At 44.5% G+C, this 13,652-nt stretch overlaps 4 protein-coding genes across 4 annotated transcripts; 2 read left to right on the top strand and 2 right to left on the bottom strand.

Moving 5' to 3' along the window:
• The first annotated feature begins 1,572 nt into the window (after positions 1–1,572).
• LOC6599925 (general odorant-binding protein 19d) lies at positions 1,573–2,464 on the top strand. The gene is made up of 4 exons (XM_002025017.2): positions 1,573–1,748; positions 1,812–1,900; positions 1,974–2,110; positions 2,174–2,464. The coding sequence occupies exons 1-4, from the start codon at positions 1,607–1,609 to the stop codon at positions 2,253–2,255; spliced, it is 450 nt and encodes a 149-aa protein (XP_002025053.1). The 5' UTR covers positions 1,573–1,606; the 3' UTR covers positions 2,256–2,464.
• A 429-nt stretch (positions 2,465–2,893) lies between these two features.
• On the bottom strand, positions 2,894–5,427 carry LOC6599926 (serine/threonine-protein phosphatase 4 catalytic subunit). The gene is made up of 3 exons (XM_002025018.2): positions 5,357–5,427; positions 4,205–5,113; positions 2,894–4,128 (listed from the first exon to the last, which is right to left on the bottom strand). Exons 2-3 carry the CDS (start codon positions 4,996–4,998, stop codon positions 3,999–4,001), a joined length of 924 nt encoding a protein of 307 aa, XP_002025054.1. The 5' UTR covers positions 4,999–5,113; positions 5,357–5,427; the 3' UTR covers positions 2,894–3,998.
• Positions 5,428–6,732: 1,305 nt separating this feature from the next.
• LOC6599927 lies at positions 6,733–8,879 on the top strand. Its single transcript, XM_002025019.2, has 4 exons — positions 6,733–7,044; positions 7,106–7,250; positions 7,312–8,318; positions 8,386–8,879. The coding sequence occupies exons 1-4, from the start codon at positions 6,868–6,870 to the stop codon at positions 8,584–8,586; spliced, it is 1,530 nt and encodes a 509-aa protein (XP_002025055.2). The 5' UTR covers positions 6,733–6,867; the 3' UTR covers positions 8,587–8,879.
• LOC6599928 (putative hydroxypyruvate isomerase) lies at positions 8,814–9,681 on the bottom strand. Its single transcript, XM_002025020.2, has one exon. The coding sequence runs from the start codon at positions 9,662–9,664 to the stop codon at positions 8,870–8,872; it is 795 nt and encodes a 264-aa protein (XP_002025056.1). The 5' UTR covers positions 9,665–9,681; the 3' UTR covers positions 8,814–8,869.
• Positions 9,682–13,652: the final 3,971 nt, after the last annotated feature.

The following is a 13,652-nucleotide window of genomic DNA, read 5'->3' on the forward strand; positions in this document are numbered from 1 at the left end:
AATTGAAGAAAACAAGCCTCCAAATATGGATTTCGGAGCTTTCATGATGTCTTAGTTTACAGATACTTCCTTCTGAGTGCCAACAGTGCTGCGAAAATAGTTTAAAAAGTTTCTAAATGGGTATTCACCTTCTTGGAGAATATTTGTAAGACCAATACAACCATTTTCAACCACCAAGGTTCGTACCCGGTGTTGTACCACATCCATTTCTATCAAGATCTATTTCAATTGCATACCCTGTAATTTTTAATATTAATACCTCCCCTGGGTACACCAGCTTTCAGATAAAAATAGCTCCTAAAGCAGCTTTCTGATTATCGAGATTAGCGCGTTTGTTTAGAGACATAACCACATACTCGCAGTGACTCTGAAGCTATCTTAATAAGTACAAAATAATTATTCTCACAAGGCATTGTCAAGCGAACGATCATTGGCTCCCACAGAAGCTATATTTTGTGGAAAGTTTCTGATTGCAGTCTCAGTCGAATGATGAATGATAATGGATAGTTTTGATCTTTCGTTTATTCAAAGCATTTACCACTCATTTCACTGATCCCTGCCCTGGCATTAAACCCGAACGGCCTGTATTTGTCTCTGAATATTATGTGATGTATTTAGTTGAATTCTAAAGCCAGCGAGTCGACTTGGCATAATTAAATGCCCCGTCTAGTCGTATTAATGGCGTGCAATGAAATGAAAACTCGTTAGAATAACAAACCGATGGACAGCAATGAAAGTTCAACAATCAAATAGATTGTGAAGATAAGCAGAATGGAACCACAAACGGATAGGTACTCTGATACATCCAGTCTTCGAGTTTTATTCTTCGCCAACCAACCAACCAATGCACTAGCGAAAAGTACATTAGAGAATGAAGAAACACAAAGCATGCCGTGTGCATGACGAGGCACATCGCTGATCCACTCGAGTCTTCCCTTTAAGGTTTATTCTTTTTTGTTTTTTTTTTTATTGGGGGATGGCGATCGGACCGTGCTCCAATGGGGATTCTCTTTCTCCGGATAAGGGTATGCCGTGACTATAATTGCGAGGTGGCCGCAGTAGTCACTCAGTCACCGTCAAAAGTTTTGATCGATTTAATTGCATTCGAGATTTTGATATTTTGCATTATCATTTTCATTTCCATTTGGAGATGTCTGATTTCATGCCAGTCACCAATTAAGCTGATAATTGGCAATAGGTAGACGCCCTACTATACGCCTCGAGCACCTTAGTGCACCTACCAGTGGCACCTCCCACCCCCCTCCCCGTGCCTCCGGGGGTTTCACACGATAGCCAGCCGAGGGCATCTCCGCCGGATCTTGGCCAGATCGAGAACGGAGTAGTGGAGTGTCATGTGCTGCTCATATAGTTCACTCCGCTCCCATGCGATCCGCTAATTGTAATTATTCTGCCTGTTTGGCTCTGTTCGCTTGAGATTTGCCCGAGACTGTCGTATGAGACTGGATATGGAAGTGGAGGTAGAGGTGGAGGTGGAGGTGGATCTATCAAATTATCACGCGACTTGATAGCTCTATAAAATGCGATTTCTACCAGCTGGACGCATTTAAGTTCGAGTTCGGTCCCCGTTAAGCTCATTCGATACGATATGTCACGTCTGGTTTGCTTGGGTCTGATGCTGGCGGTGTGCTTGGTGGCGGTGTCCGAGTCGAAGCCCCAGGATGCAAGTAACGAGGAGCATGTCGCTGAGGCAGCCAACGAATGCAAGGCAGAGACGGGCGCCACGGATGGTAAGCGATTCGATGCGGGGTTTCCAAGGAAACCGAGTACACCACCCAAACGTTCTCTTGCAGAGGATGTGGAGCTGATGATGAAGCACGAGCCGTCGGTGAATCAGGAGGGAAAGTGCCTGCGCGCCTGCATGATGAAGAAGTTTAAGATCGTGAGAGCTCAACTCAACCACAAATCAAAAGTATCCTTCCAAAACTCCTTTCCTTTTTCCACCACTCCCACAGATAGAGGAGGACGGCAACCCGAGCACCGAGCACACTGTGGAAATGATGAAGCTCATGAGCGAGAACGCTGAGGAAAAAGAGGATGCCATTACCGAAATTGCGGATACTTGTGCGGCTATCGATTTGCCCGAGGATCAGTGAGTATTCAGCCTTTGACACCAGCCACTTCACTGATCTTGATCCGCTTCCCTTCCCTCCAGCTGCGATTCCGCCGATGCCTATCTGAAGTGCATCTTTGAGCACATGGAAAAGCACGGCATCACCCTGCGGGTGGAGCACTAAAGGTGAGACGACGACCCCCCCGCCCCCTGGCCAATCAGAAGGACCTGTTAATGAACCACTAGCGCCCACTCTGGAATATATAAATGTCTATCTAGCTATATCAAGACATTTCTTTGTTTTTTTTTTTTTCGCTTACACGCTATGAATAGTCCCTAGATAACTGATAAATTGAGCAAATTATAAAAGGTAATTAAATTGGTTTATATGTACCTAGAATTGTCGGAATTAGCTATTGAGATAGGTACAGCAATAACATTACGGCTGTTTATCGGAAAAGAATCTATAAGATTCTATAAGAACTTTTCTAATGTTGAAGGTCCTTTGCTTTGACTTTAAATATGGAACAGTTCCGCAGAACTATAACTAAGGGTGAACCGAACCCTTCTCTTACAGGAACATAGTTCATTAAATGCTAACATCTTTAACAATCTTACAGAAAAAGTATCTCCTAAAGCAGCAGTAGATCGAGCAGGATAAATCAAATGCTAGCCCCAATAGATAGTATAAGGGCCATGAATGAGCCCAGATTGGATATTTAGCTCACTTCCATTAGTATTGTCCGACTTCTTCCACAGATTCTACAGATAAACGATTATTGTATACACTGTTTGTACGCTACACTTTTGCCTTGGCTTCGGTATGTGGCTTAGAATACGCTTTATTTTCAAATATTTGTATATTTGTGTGTATATATAGTGGTTTTTATATAATGTCCCAATCTGGGTCGCACTTACAGTTACGCCTACGCACTAAAGTTATGCTACACGTACACATTATCCTCTCTTCCGCTCGCCTCTCATTCCCGAAATTGCGAATGGCAATTTTGGCCCAGCAGAAAGGCGCTGCCGCTGCATACAAGGCTCTAGCTCTAGCCCTTCCATCGTCTCGTTTCTTTGTCCGACGCCCGTGAACGTCACTTTACTTTACCATTGATTGATTGATCGATTGGCCAAGGTAGCCACCGGCTTAAACATAGTATTTATATGGGTTTTTATAGTACGTTGCCTGCCAGCCGATCCTGGATAATTCGCTTTGTGAAGACAGCAGCGTCGACAGCAAGCGATGATGGTGTTGCTGGTTCTGCTGCTTTCACCAAGCGAATTCACAGAAGCTGGAGGCCGGGCTTATCTAGTTTTATTACGTATTAGCTTAATATAATGGTATTGGTCTCTACGATGCGCACACACAGTCACAGACCAAATGACATCCACGCACATGATCATTGTTACAAAAAAAAAAAATAGAAAACGATGAAGGGCAAAAAATTACTGGGACATGAAAAAAAAACAACTCAAGACAGAGTATGAGCTTAAGTTATATTTGGAAGGGTATTTTTCTGCTGCCAAAGCAAGACAGGGACGTGCGGATGCGGATGCAGATGTAGATGTAGATGAGGGCTCCGTCTGTGGCTCATCCCCGACTGGGATGATCTCCTTAGCTAAATTTAGTCTAAAAATTGATTTTCTTTTGCATTCGAAATTGCTTTTCACGTTTGTTGTTGCTTGGGAAGGCAGGCAGTTCATTTTAGTCTGGATTTGTTGTTGTTTTTTTCCGGCTAACAAAATCGAGGCGTTTCAGGCCACACGGACACACACGCACCGTCCCATGAAAAACGTACACCGGGCGCCATGGATGTCAAAGGTCAAGTTCGGAGGAGCCAGGCAAGTCCTTGGTACTTGCCGGAGCTACTTCTCTTACGGTAGTGGTAGTGGATGTGCTGTGACTGTGGCTGTGGTTGTAGTCTTAAAGAAAATAGTCAGCCTGGGGCTTCTTTGATGGTATGCCCCGGCTCTCCTGTGGTGCCGCCTCGAAGATGACAAAGTCACGATGCAGGTACTCGTTCAGTTCCAAAATGGCGGCCACATTGCCGCAACTGCAAGTGAGTGTAGGATAGAGGATAGATAAGAGTATTGCAGAGTAACAGAATGGATTGAGATGACATGACATACCGGTAGCAATAGTTTGGCGCCGACCACACGGTCAAGACGGTTTCGTTGAAATGCCATTTGAACCCCTCCATGACCAGCTGATGGGCCCTACATATCATATCGATCTCGTTGGTCCTGTTAAACTGTGAGACAACATCCGAACCGAAGAGATAGCCGGCACCGCGGGGTGATACACCCCAGCCGGTTTGATCTTCGGGATCGCTCCATAGCAGATCGCACATAGGGCCGTCGTGCGGAACCTCCTGCTTGCGATCGATGCTACGGATCTGATCCAAATACTGAATGGAGGGCGAGAGTCCGCCATGGACGCAGAATATCTTGCCGTCGATGATGGCCGACAGGCTGAGGTAGTCAAAGATCTCCGTGCAGTATCGCCATACGGCAGTAGAGCCATATTTGCGGAGACACTCATCATAGAAGCCATACACCTGGGTGATCTGGCGAGATTCGTGATTGCCGCGTATCAATGTGATGCGGTCCGGATAGCGCACTTTAAGGGCCAGCAGGAGCAGGAATGTTTCAACGCTGTAGTATCCGCGGTCCACAAAGTCCCCCATGAATAGGTAGTTCTTTTCGGGCACATCACCGCCCACCTTGAACAGCTCCTTCAAATCGTAGAACTGGCCGTGTATGTCACCGCACACCGTCACTGGGGAGTCCACACGCTGCACGTTCCCCTCCTCGACGAGAATCTCGCGAGCCTTGGCGCACAAGCCCTTCACCTCATTCTCTTTGATGATTTCACAGCGCTTCAGTTGCTCGATTTGGCGGTCCAAGTCGCTGTAGTCGGACATTTTGCTGTCGTTGGGGGGTCGGCGTCGACGTCGACGTCGGCGTCTGTGGGAATGAGTAGTATCGGTGAAGGCACAGGCACAGGCGTCCCTGGTTTATGGCGCTCTCTTTCCGGGGCTATAAAATGCAATAGAAAATTAATACATTTTCAATTGAGTTTTTAATTGTTTGTGTTTCGGTTTTTGCATGTTCCAGGTATGTATGAGTGTCGTGTGTATGTGCGTCTGTTCGTTTCGGTGTTGTGTAGGTCTGTGTGTGTGGCTTGTCATTGGCCTTTTTGCCGCGCGCGGGCGCCCCAACCGCATATCCTCGACCTTTTCAGTATACTTTTCCATAATACGTTTGGCGAGAAACACTTACAGTTGCGCGAAGCAATCTCAACAATCGTTTTATTGTTGGCTGGGCACTGCACGCACGCTCTTGTAAAAAAATTAACATTAACTTTTTGTCAGCAACAGAGTTGTCAATCGATGAAACGATAGTTCTCTTGTGGGGTGGTCAGTGCTGCCGATTACCTTTTTTCCCGTCAGATCTGGCTTTTTTGCAGACCTTATGCGGGAAAAATTTGTGAATTGCAGGAATTCTGGATTTTTTCAATATCCGGCCATCATTTTTTTTTTTAACGATTTTTGCCAATACTACCACTAGTTTATGGAATAATTTAGAAATTCTAAAACAGGTTGACTTTTTTCCGTCAACAAAATCTTGTGCGCTAAGAAAAGTGAAATTAGCTCAATTATTCAGATTTTTTGTGGATTTTTTAGAAATTTTTCCGCTTTTTTCGCTTTCAAGTAAAAACAGCTTTTTTTCAATCGTTCTATCGATTGTAGTAATTGCAAGCGATGTTAGTTGTGTTTACAGATGATAGTGATGTAAATTTGAATGAAAACATCGATGTCGATGTCCATCGATGTTGTCAAAAGCAAACATCGATGTTGGATTGATACATCGGATTGATTCTTCGATGCATCGATGTATGACCGATGTTTCAAAACTTTCCCATTTCATTATAAAACCGAATATTCAACAAAGGAAAAATTAAACTTGAGCTTTCATAGCAGTCTTTTACATATCATAGGACTAAACGAAAAAAATTTTAACATAAAAGAAATGTTTATGCTTTCATAGCAGTCTTTTACATATCATTGTAGATCAGAGATAACTAATATTTCAAATAAGTACTATTTGTTAATGCTTTGCAAAAACCAAAATGCGGCTTAGTCGCACAGGTGAAAGTCTATTACGTTTTCGACATAATATGTTAGCAGGCTGAGTACACCCGTTCAAAATACACCCAGAAGATGCCATTAACGTCAAAAATTGCATTGCAATTTTGTATAAATTAGGATAGGTTTATTTCATACCGTCCCAAAAACACGAAGGATTGCTTTCAAATGAGGCAGGCATTGCTGTGTTTGCTGCTTACAGATTTGAAATTAATTGATCGATGTTTTGCAAAACATCGATACATCACTCGACATCGGTAGCAGCAAAAACATCGGAAAACATCAGTAAACATTGGCAGAAAAACATCGATGCTCGATGCGATGAGATGTTTTAATTGGCGCCTAGTCGTTTTTTATCGCAAGGATAAATGGCAAACCCTTTATAGAAACCATAAAAAAAATAAAACTTGCAAAAATGTATTAAAAACATTTATAAAAAGTTGAATTATGTGATCTAAAGATTTCATTCCCAATCGATATTATCGATACTTTGCCAAAAACTGTTTTTGCGTTTCACGTACTATATAAGGCCAGAGGCCGGACCTTTGCAATTAGATGCAATTGTGAAATTGCAAGCGCCTAATCCCCAAGAGCTTCCCATTAGGCGGAAACGTGAAATCGATCCCATTTTCCCATTGCTAAGCCATGTCTACCTTTGGAGCCGACGTTGATCAGGTTTGGCCAACTGTTGCGGGCGATTCCCGAGCGCTGACTAAGTTCGGTCGAAAGCTGCTTGGACAATGCAAAGATGTGAAGAAACCCGGTGGTGGACCTGCTAATATAGACGACTTTATAAACAGATCCAGAGAATTTCCTCTTCCGGTATGTGGCTGGCACTTACGTTTCGCATATTGCGCTCTAATCCACTCTGATCGCCATGTAGTTTGGCGTAGAAAGTGTCCGGGTTAATAGACAGCCGAAGGCACGACATGAACGCATTGCCAGCCACATCTCCTCCGTCTATCCGGTGATACATGAGCGCACCTTGGGACTATATCTGCAGTACCTAGAGCACAAGTGTCAATGGGGTAAGCATGTTGCAAGAGTGTCCATTACTTCACGTTGCGAAATCTTTTCCCCTTTTATCAGGAAACGATGTAGAGCAACCTGTCTACCACCCGCTCTCCCTCTGCGGATTCGTGCAGCGGCTGCTGGAGAAGCGTTGTGCCAGCTTCTTTGCTCGCAACGACAAATTCTTGCTGCTCACTGGAGAGAGTGGAGCTAGCGGCTTTGAACCCATCGGCAGTAAAGCGGAGAAAGCTCCACTTGTTTTGAAAAACGTCCTCAGCTACGATGATGTCAAGCTTTCTGCCTTGCTTTCGGTCAGCTCGCACACGGAGTTCATCAACGAAGGCGAGAGGGCCAATTGCGGTCGTGTTACCCATGATCGTCGGACATTAGAGCCAGAAGGTGTCATTATGGGTCTCATTGGGGCCCGGCTATCGCGCCGCAATCTGATGGAGTTCCAGGACATTGTCATCGCGCGTACACAGAACACTGCAGAGAATGGCTATGGCATGGACCTGGACGAGCCGGCCTCAACAAAAGCCGAGGACTATCGCCGCATCTGGCGAAACTTTTACGAGACGCAAGATTGTCTGTACGCCGATGTCCAAATTGACAATCAGCGCTTCGGCGTCTCAAGAAACAAGCAAGACATCTTCGACAATCTGGTGATGAAGCGGCGCTATGCCATAAGCTTTGACATGCTGCTGCTCGAGGCCCAGGCACGCGCTCAAGAGGCCGGCAAGCAGGCCTACATTCATGTCGTTGGCTTCGGTCTAGGCGTATGGAAAGTGGCGACGCAGCAGGAGCGCATCTTTCTGGAGACCTTCGAGCAGCGCCTACGCGAGCTGGGTAAGCGTCTCACCCACATAGGTGTGGTGCACTTCTCCTGGTTCAGCCTCACCAGCTGCGGACGTCTGTTCAATGGCGCCGTCATCGATACCGACGGCCATCCGGCGGACGGCATTCGCGTGCACATCTCCAAACGAAATCCAGCCGAGAAGCTCTCCAGTCCGGAGCATGCTAATATGCTGTTGGTGGTCTCCTATGCCTGGGACGGAAATGCCCTGCCGGGAAATGAGTTCTGGATGGTAGGTGCAACGCTTACAACACTAATATCCGCACTCTTAGTTGCTTTCATCTATTATTCATTCGTAGAAAATGCTGAAGTCTACGGGCGATTCATCCACGGCCTGTTCAACTCTTATCACAGAGCTGCATAATCCGTACATCAACACGAAGTACTGCAATGGCAACAATCTACACATCGCGTCGCCGGAGCTGGGTGTCCTCCACATAGCGGAGTATGCCAGACATGTTCTCAAGAAGGACCGCAACGACAGCCACGCTGATGATTGATGATGGTCTTTGAGGGAAAGAAGAATTCCCAGAGAATCTTCTTGAGACTGGTTGTTATTGCTTGGTCTACGAGTATCTCTTTTCTATCTAATCTTATCTAATCGTTGTGTATATTCTTTGTGGGTACTTTCTGTTGTACTATTCCACGCATATGCTGTAGGTCAACTCCATGACCTCTCTTTGACATTCATTCGAGCACCTCAAGATCCTTTAATGTTTTATGTATGTTTTATATGTGTATATGTATAAAAAATGTATTTAAATGCCAGAATACAATTCAAACTCAAAGGCTATGACCGAGTTTGGTAACCCAACTGAGGCCCTCGACCGTCGTTGTCCTCGGCTTGTATTCACAGCCAATCCAGCCATCGTAGCCAAATTCCCGCAGCCGCTTGAAAACGTAGTCGTAGTCGAGTTCGCCGGCAGTGTCCGGTTCGTGTCGATGGGGTACCTGGGCAATCTGGAAGTGCCCAATTTGACTCTTGTACTCCTCCAGCGTCTTTGTGACATTGCCGTGGATGTGCTGGAGGTGATAGAGGTCGGCGAGCAGCTTGATGTTGTCAGCCCCCACCTCGGTGAGCACGCCCGATGCCGTCACATACGAGTTCATGAAATAGCCAGGCACAGCATACTTGTTAATAGGCTCTATCACGCCGATCATCTGATTCGCCCTGAGGCTATCAGCCGCGATCTTCAGGTTCGATGTGTAGGTCTTTGTGTAGTCGGTCTCCTGGCCCTTGGTGAGCAGTCCAGCAGTCAGGTGGATCTTTTGGCAGTTCACATCCTTGGCAAAGTCGATTGTCGCGTCCAGCTGCTTCTGGAACAGGCCCTCCGCCCCGGGAACGCTCGTCGAGCCAAACCGCAGCTGATCGTTGCTCTTATCGAAGGCCAGATTGACCAGGCTGACCACAACGCCGGTCTCCCGGATCGCCGACACAACATCCCGGGTCTCACCCTCGGGGTAGGGAATCTCCACAGCCCGAAATCCGCTCTGGTGGGCCAGCCTAATGCGTTCCGCTATAGTGGACGCCTTCTCGGTGAAGAGGAAATTCAAGTTAGCTGCGAACTTCAGTGCCATTCTCGGTGAGCAGGTCATTCACGACTGATTCTTCATATCATTACACGATTTCATGAAAAAAATAAATAAAAAGCTTTTTCTACTGTCAATGTCATCTGGTTAGCGTTGCCCATCTGGCTCTTTTTCTTGAAAGCTCTAGCTTTTTTTTTAAAGTGTAGCTATTTTTTTTTTAGCATTATCTCTTTATTCTAGCTTTTATGAAAATACTTTTAAGTAAACCAATTCATTAAAAAATTAACAAGAATAATCACACCTAATCATCAGTGCTGCCAGAATCTCAGAGTCCATTCAAGTTAATTTCGAAAATAGGCTAAGACTAAATACACTCCAATAATAGCAAATTGTGTGGTTTGAATAGTCTCTTTTAAACGTTTACACCCGTTACAAAAAATCAATATAGGGGTAAATTTGATTTGTGGTGGAAGTGGAAGTATGCAGAAGGAAGCGTTTCGGACTGCATAAAGTATATACTTTCTTGATCATCAGTAACCGAGTCGATATAGAAATGTCTGTCTGTGCGCAGAATCGTATAGAATGACCATATCTAGCAGATTGCCGATTTCGGAAGGAACACATGAAAGGGCAGTGGATACGCTACCCCTGGCCACGCGCTTTCTCATTTTCTCTCTCTCTCTCACACACACACACACACTCTTCATCGTAGAGTTTACGCCCTCTGATGGAGGAGAGCCATACTGACTGAGTACCGGGTAAGTAGAGTAAGTAGAACAGCGGCTCACGACGATCCTCCTCGTTTTGTATCCTATGTGTCCTATTTTGAGAACTGCTGCTCCAATGGTACGACTTTTTGCATTATATAAACCCGATTTTATATTACACTATGGTGATATAACATTAATCTTTGCTAACTTTTCTGTGAAAAGAGAGATAGCATGAGAGACCAGAGTCCAGTCAAGTGTCCCGGCTATCAGTCGAGTCGAATATCTGGGGCAGCCAACAAGCTCTCCCTGCATGCTTTTCCCATAGGCCTATCTCTGTTTTTGGAGTTAGACAGTCAGCAAAGTCTAATGCCATATAGCCATTATTGTAATATAAAATACGGCTGATTACTTTGGCCGTTTTTTCTCCCTCGATTTTTCCTGTTAGCTTATCCCTCAGCTTTCCACTTGGTATCATGGCCATTATTAGACACAATTAGTGCTTTGAATAGCAAACTTCCACTGAAAATGACACGCCCATCGTTTAAGTGAAATTTTCAGTTCGCCCCCGTTTTGGAGGCGAGATTAGCGCAGACATTGTAGTCCTCTTCGCAATGCTAGAAAGTGCTTTCTGAAATTGAATAGCAAAGAAGAGAAGGAATTACAATGTTAAAGCGCCCAGAAGTAGGGTGGAACGGATGTGCATATATGTATGTGGGTTCATCATGGGTCATTAGAGGGTCCTGTAGAATCGCTTTTAGTGGCTTTGTTGTCGCCTTATCGTGGAAGTAGTCGCTTGACCCATGCTTATCCCATGTATTTCCTCCTATTCCTGACGCATTTGGAGAATGTTCCATCCGATGGGTGGACGTAAGGTTGACGCATTCACGCGGGTCAGGCTTTAAATTCTCCCCTGGCCTTAACATGTGTTCTAGGCATTATCACCTGGCTGGGAAATTGCATTCAGTTAAATTGGCCATTAAACTTTCATGGCGGGTCATTTGCTAAGAATTATTGTGTTTTTCACGAGCTTGCACCGGTTTAAAATGAATGGCCATTAAATTTTTTTTGGTGGGGTACGCACATATTTCTTCATCGTTTTGAGGGGACTGCAGTCTAGGTTGAAGTTTTTGATTGAAGTTTTTTCAGGTCACTCCAAAGTGGACACCTTTCACTTTCAGCAGCTTTACGAGTAGGTTAAGTAGTCCTGTTAGTCAATGGAGTATTAGATGAAGCTATCTACGACTACATATAGCAGCTAAGAAGTCTCTCATGATTGGGGATTCAATGGAGGTTAGGAACTAAATTTGGATCCAGTGAACACTTAAACGCCGAGATGCTTTTTCCTTAAAAATCTTTAAAGCTGTTGCATTTAATCAAGCTCTGAATTCCAATCCAATCAGAGATCCTAGACGACAATCGAATAATCATTAGCTCGAAGAGTTTCTAATTTCCTCTGCAGTGAGAATATGCAAGTTGCAATTGCGGTCCACCTCATGGGGGTTATTTTAATACTCGACTGCTCAGAAAATATGGAAATAAAAACAACTACTAGACATGTCATTGCCATTCTCGGCCACTGGCATTCGGGATGGGCTGGGCTGGGCTGTGGTTGGTTTGTCTATTTGAATAATCGTAGAGCAAATAAATTGCCCCGAAATCTACCGAAAAACCACAAATAGTCTGGGAAAAATTCACACAATGTACTCTAGGGGGGAGAGGAGGAGGTGGCAGCTATACAAATATGATTACGAGTGCTCCGTACGTCCAATTGTTCTGTAGAGACGACTCCATTTGGCCGCTGGCCCCTATGTTTCTGCGTATGGTCGTTCGTATAAACAAATGCAATTAAATTTGTAAAATCTAAAAACGAATGCAAGGAACAACGAACACAGCCTGACACTTGCCGCATGCCACATGCCACAGATGCGTTGTGTCAGTGTCCTGGCTGCTGTTGGCTTTTACAAATTTATAATTGATTGCATTCACCATAGAAATTGGATTTCCATTTCCATTTCCAATCCCAGTTAGAACCCATTTGGGGCCTGCGGCGAAATCTCATGCGGATTAGGTACTCCAATCCGGCAGTCCAGTCCGCCAGCAAAGTCCGGAAGTCCAGTCTGCTCGTATATCCGATTCGCGGATATACCAGTGTCCATGGGATGTACTGTACAGATCCTTAATATATCAAATTTGGGAAAAGTTAACGCCGGATAATAGTTTTTCTGAAGCGTATTCATTGGGAGGATGTGTACATATGTACATTGCTTTATCTATATATATATATGTATGTAGATATATGTATGTATGTGCAGTGGAGCACAGCTTATGGAAGAGATACATACATATGTAGATGCCGATATAATAGTAGTTGGTTCAGAAGTTCTGGAAATTCATGGAAGATATTTACTATCAGGGGCTTCTACGCATGTATTGAACTTTTGGCCAGCCCAGGGTTTTTTGTTGGCTACCGTTGCTACAGACTATTTGTTTAGTGGCTGTGTATCAGCTAGAGATATTGATATGCATATCGAGTCCCAGAAGCACAACTATAAGAAGATCGAGCGCCAGGAGCCGGAGCCCAACTTCCATGAAAAGAAGCTAACAATATCTTATGTATAGAAATGTATATGCAGCAGTGTTTAAAAACCTACAATATGATGTATTACGCTTACGCTTCTGAAAATATCGGAAATCGCAGCAGCATTAAAGTCTTAAAAGTTTGGTCTGCATCGCTGTGCAGTGAATCAACACCTCATCGTGGATACTGGGGCATGGCTCATTAAATCCAATGTTTTAATCACATCATCAGACACTCACCGAAATGCACTCGAAACCCATCCACCCGCACATCGCCCACTGGAGGTCACACATGCACGCACACACATCAGTTAATCACTGAGCTCCAGATGCAATTGCATGGAATAGAACTCTGTGCATTCTCGATGCAATCTGATTTTCCTGTAAAGTTTATTATTTAAATATAATCAACTCCTATTGAGAGGGGATTTGTTCATACCTAAATTGCAAACAAAAACATTAAATCTATGTAGCGGGTATCCTATAGTCAGGTATACCCTACCCTACTCTTAAATGCATTTAAATATTGTGTTTTTGAAATTATTTCGTTCTTGTTTCGATGAAGCTCCCGGCAATTGGCTCGATTCAACCAGGCATCGGACATGGGGCATCGGGCGAGTTCCAACATTTATAGAGTGGCATGCACGTATGTATTTTTGTGCGGCAATTTCCTCCGAATCGAATCGAGTCGCATATATGTATGTTTGTATGTATTACACGAATTTCCGTCCCGTCACTTTTGGTCACTG

This window comes from Drosophila persimilis, unplaced genomic scaffold (assembly GCF_003286085.1).
Source record: "Drosophila persimilis strain 14011-0111.01,24,50 unplaced genomic scaffold, DperRS2 tig00000829-arrow-arrow-pilon, whole genome shotgun sequence".
In the NCBI taxonomy this organism is placed as follows: domain Eukaryota; kingdom Metazoa; phylum Arthropoda; class Insecta; order Diptera; family Drosophilidae; genus Drosophila; species Drosophila persimilis.

Excerpts from the sequence above, each read along its gene's own strand:
- LOC6599927 (XM_002025019.2), top strand. The coding sequence starts at position 6,868 with ATGTCTACCTTTGGAGCCGACGTTGATCAGGTTTGGCCAACTGTTGCG. Across the intron at positions 7,045-7,105 it reads CCAGAGAATTTCCTCTTCCG|TTTGGCGTAGAAAGTGTCCG; the intron begins GTATGTGGCTGG and ends ATCGCCATGTAG. Across the intron at positions 8,319-8,385 it reads CGGGAAATGAGTTCTGGATG|AAAATGCTGAAGTCTACGGG; the intron begins GTAGGTGCAACG and ends ATTCATTCGTAG.
- LOC6599928 (XM_002025020.2), bottom strand. The coding sequence starts at position 9,664 with ATGGCACTGAAGTTCGCAGCTAACTTGAATTTCCTCTTCACCGAGAAG.
- LOC6599926 (XM_002025018.2), bottom strand. The coding sequence starts at position 4,998 with ATGTCCGACTACAGCGACTTGGACCGCCAAATCGAGCAACTGAAGCGC. Across the intron at positions 4,129-4,204 it reads GCGCCAAACTATTGCTACCG|TTGCGGCAATGTGGCCGCCA; the intron begins GTATGTCATGTC and ends ACTCACTTGCAG.
- LOC6599925 (XM_002025017.2), top strand. The coding sequence starts at position 1,607 with ATGTCACGTCTGGTTTGCTTGGGTCTGATGCTGGCGGTGTGCTTGGTG. Across the intron at positions 1,901-1,973 it reads TGATGAAGAAGTTTAAGATC|ATAGAGGAGGACGGCAACCC; the intron begins GTGAGAGCTCAA and ends CCACTCCCACAG. Across the intron at positions 2,111-2,173 it reads ATCGATTTGCCCGAGGATCA|CTGCGATTCCGCCGATGCCT; the intron begins GTGAGTATTCAG and ends CCTTCCCTCCAG.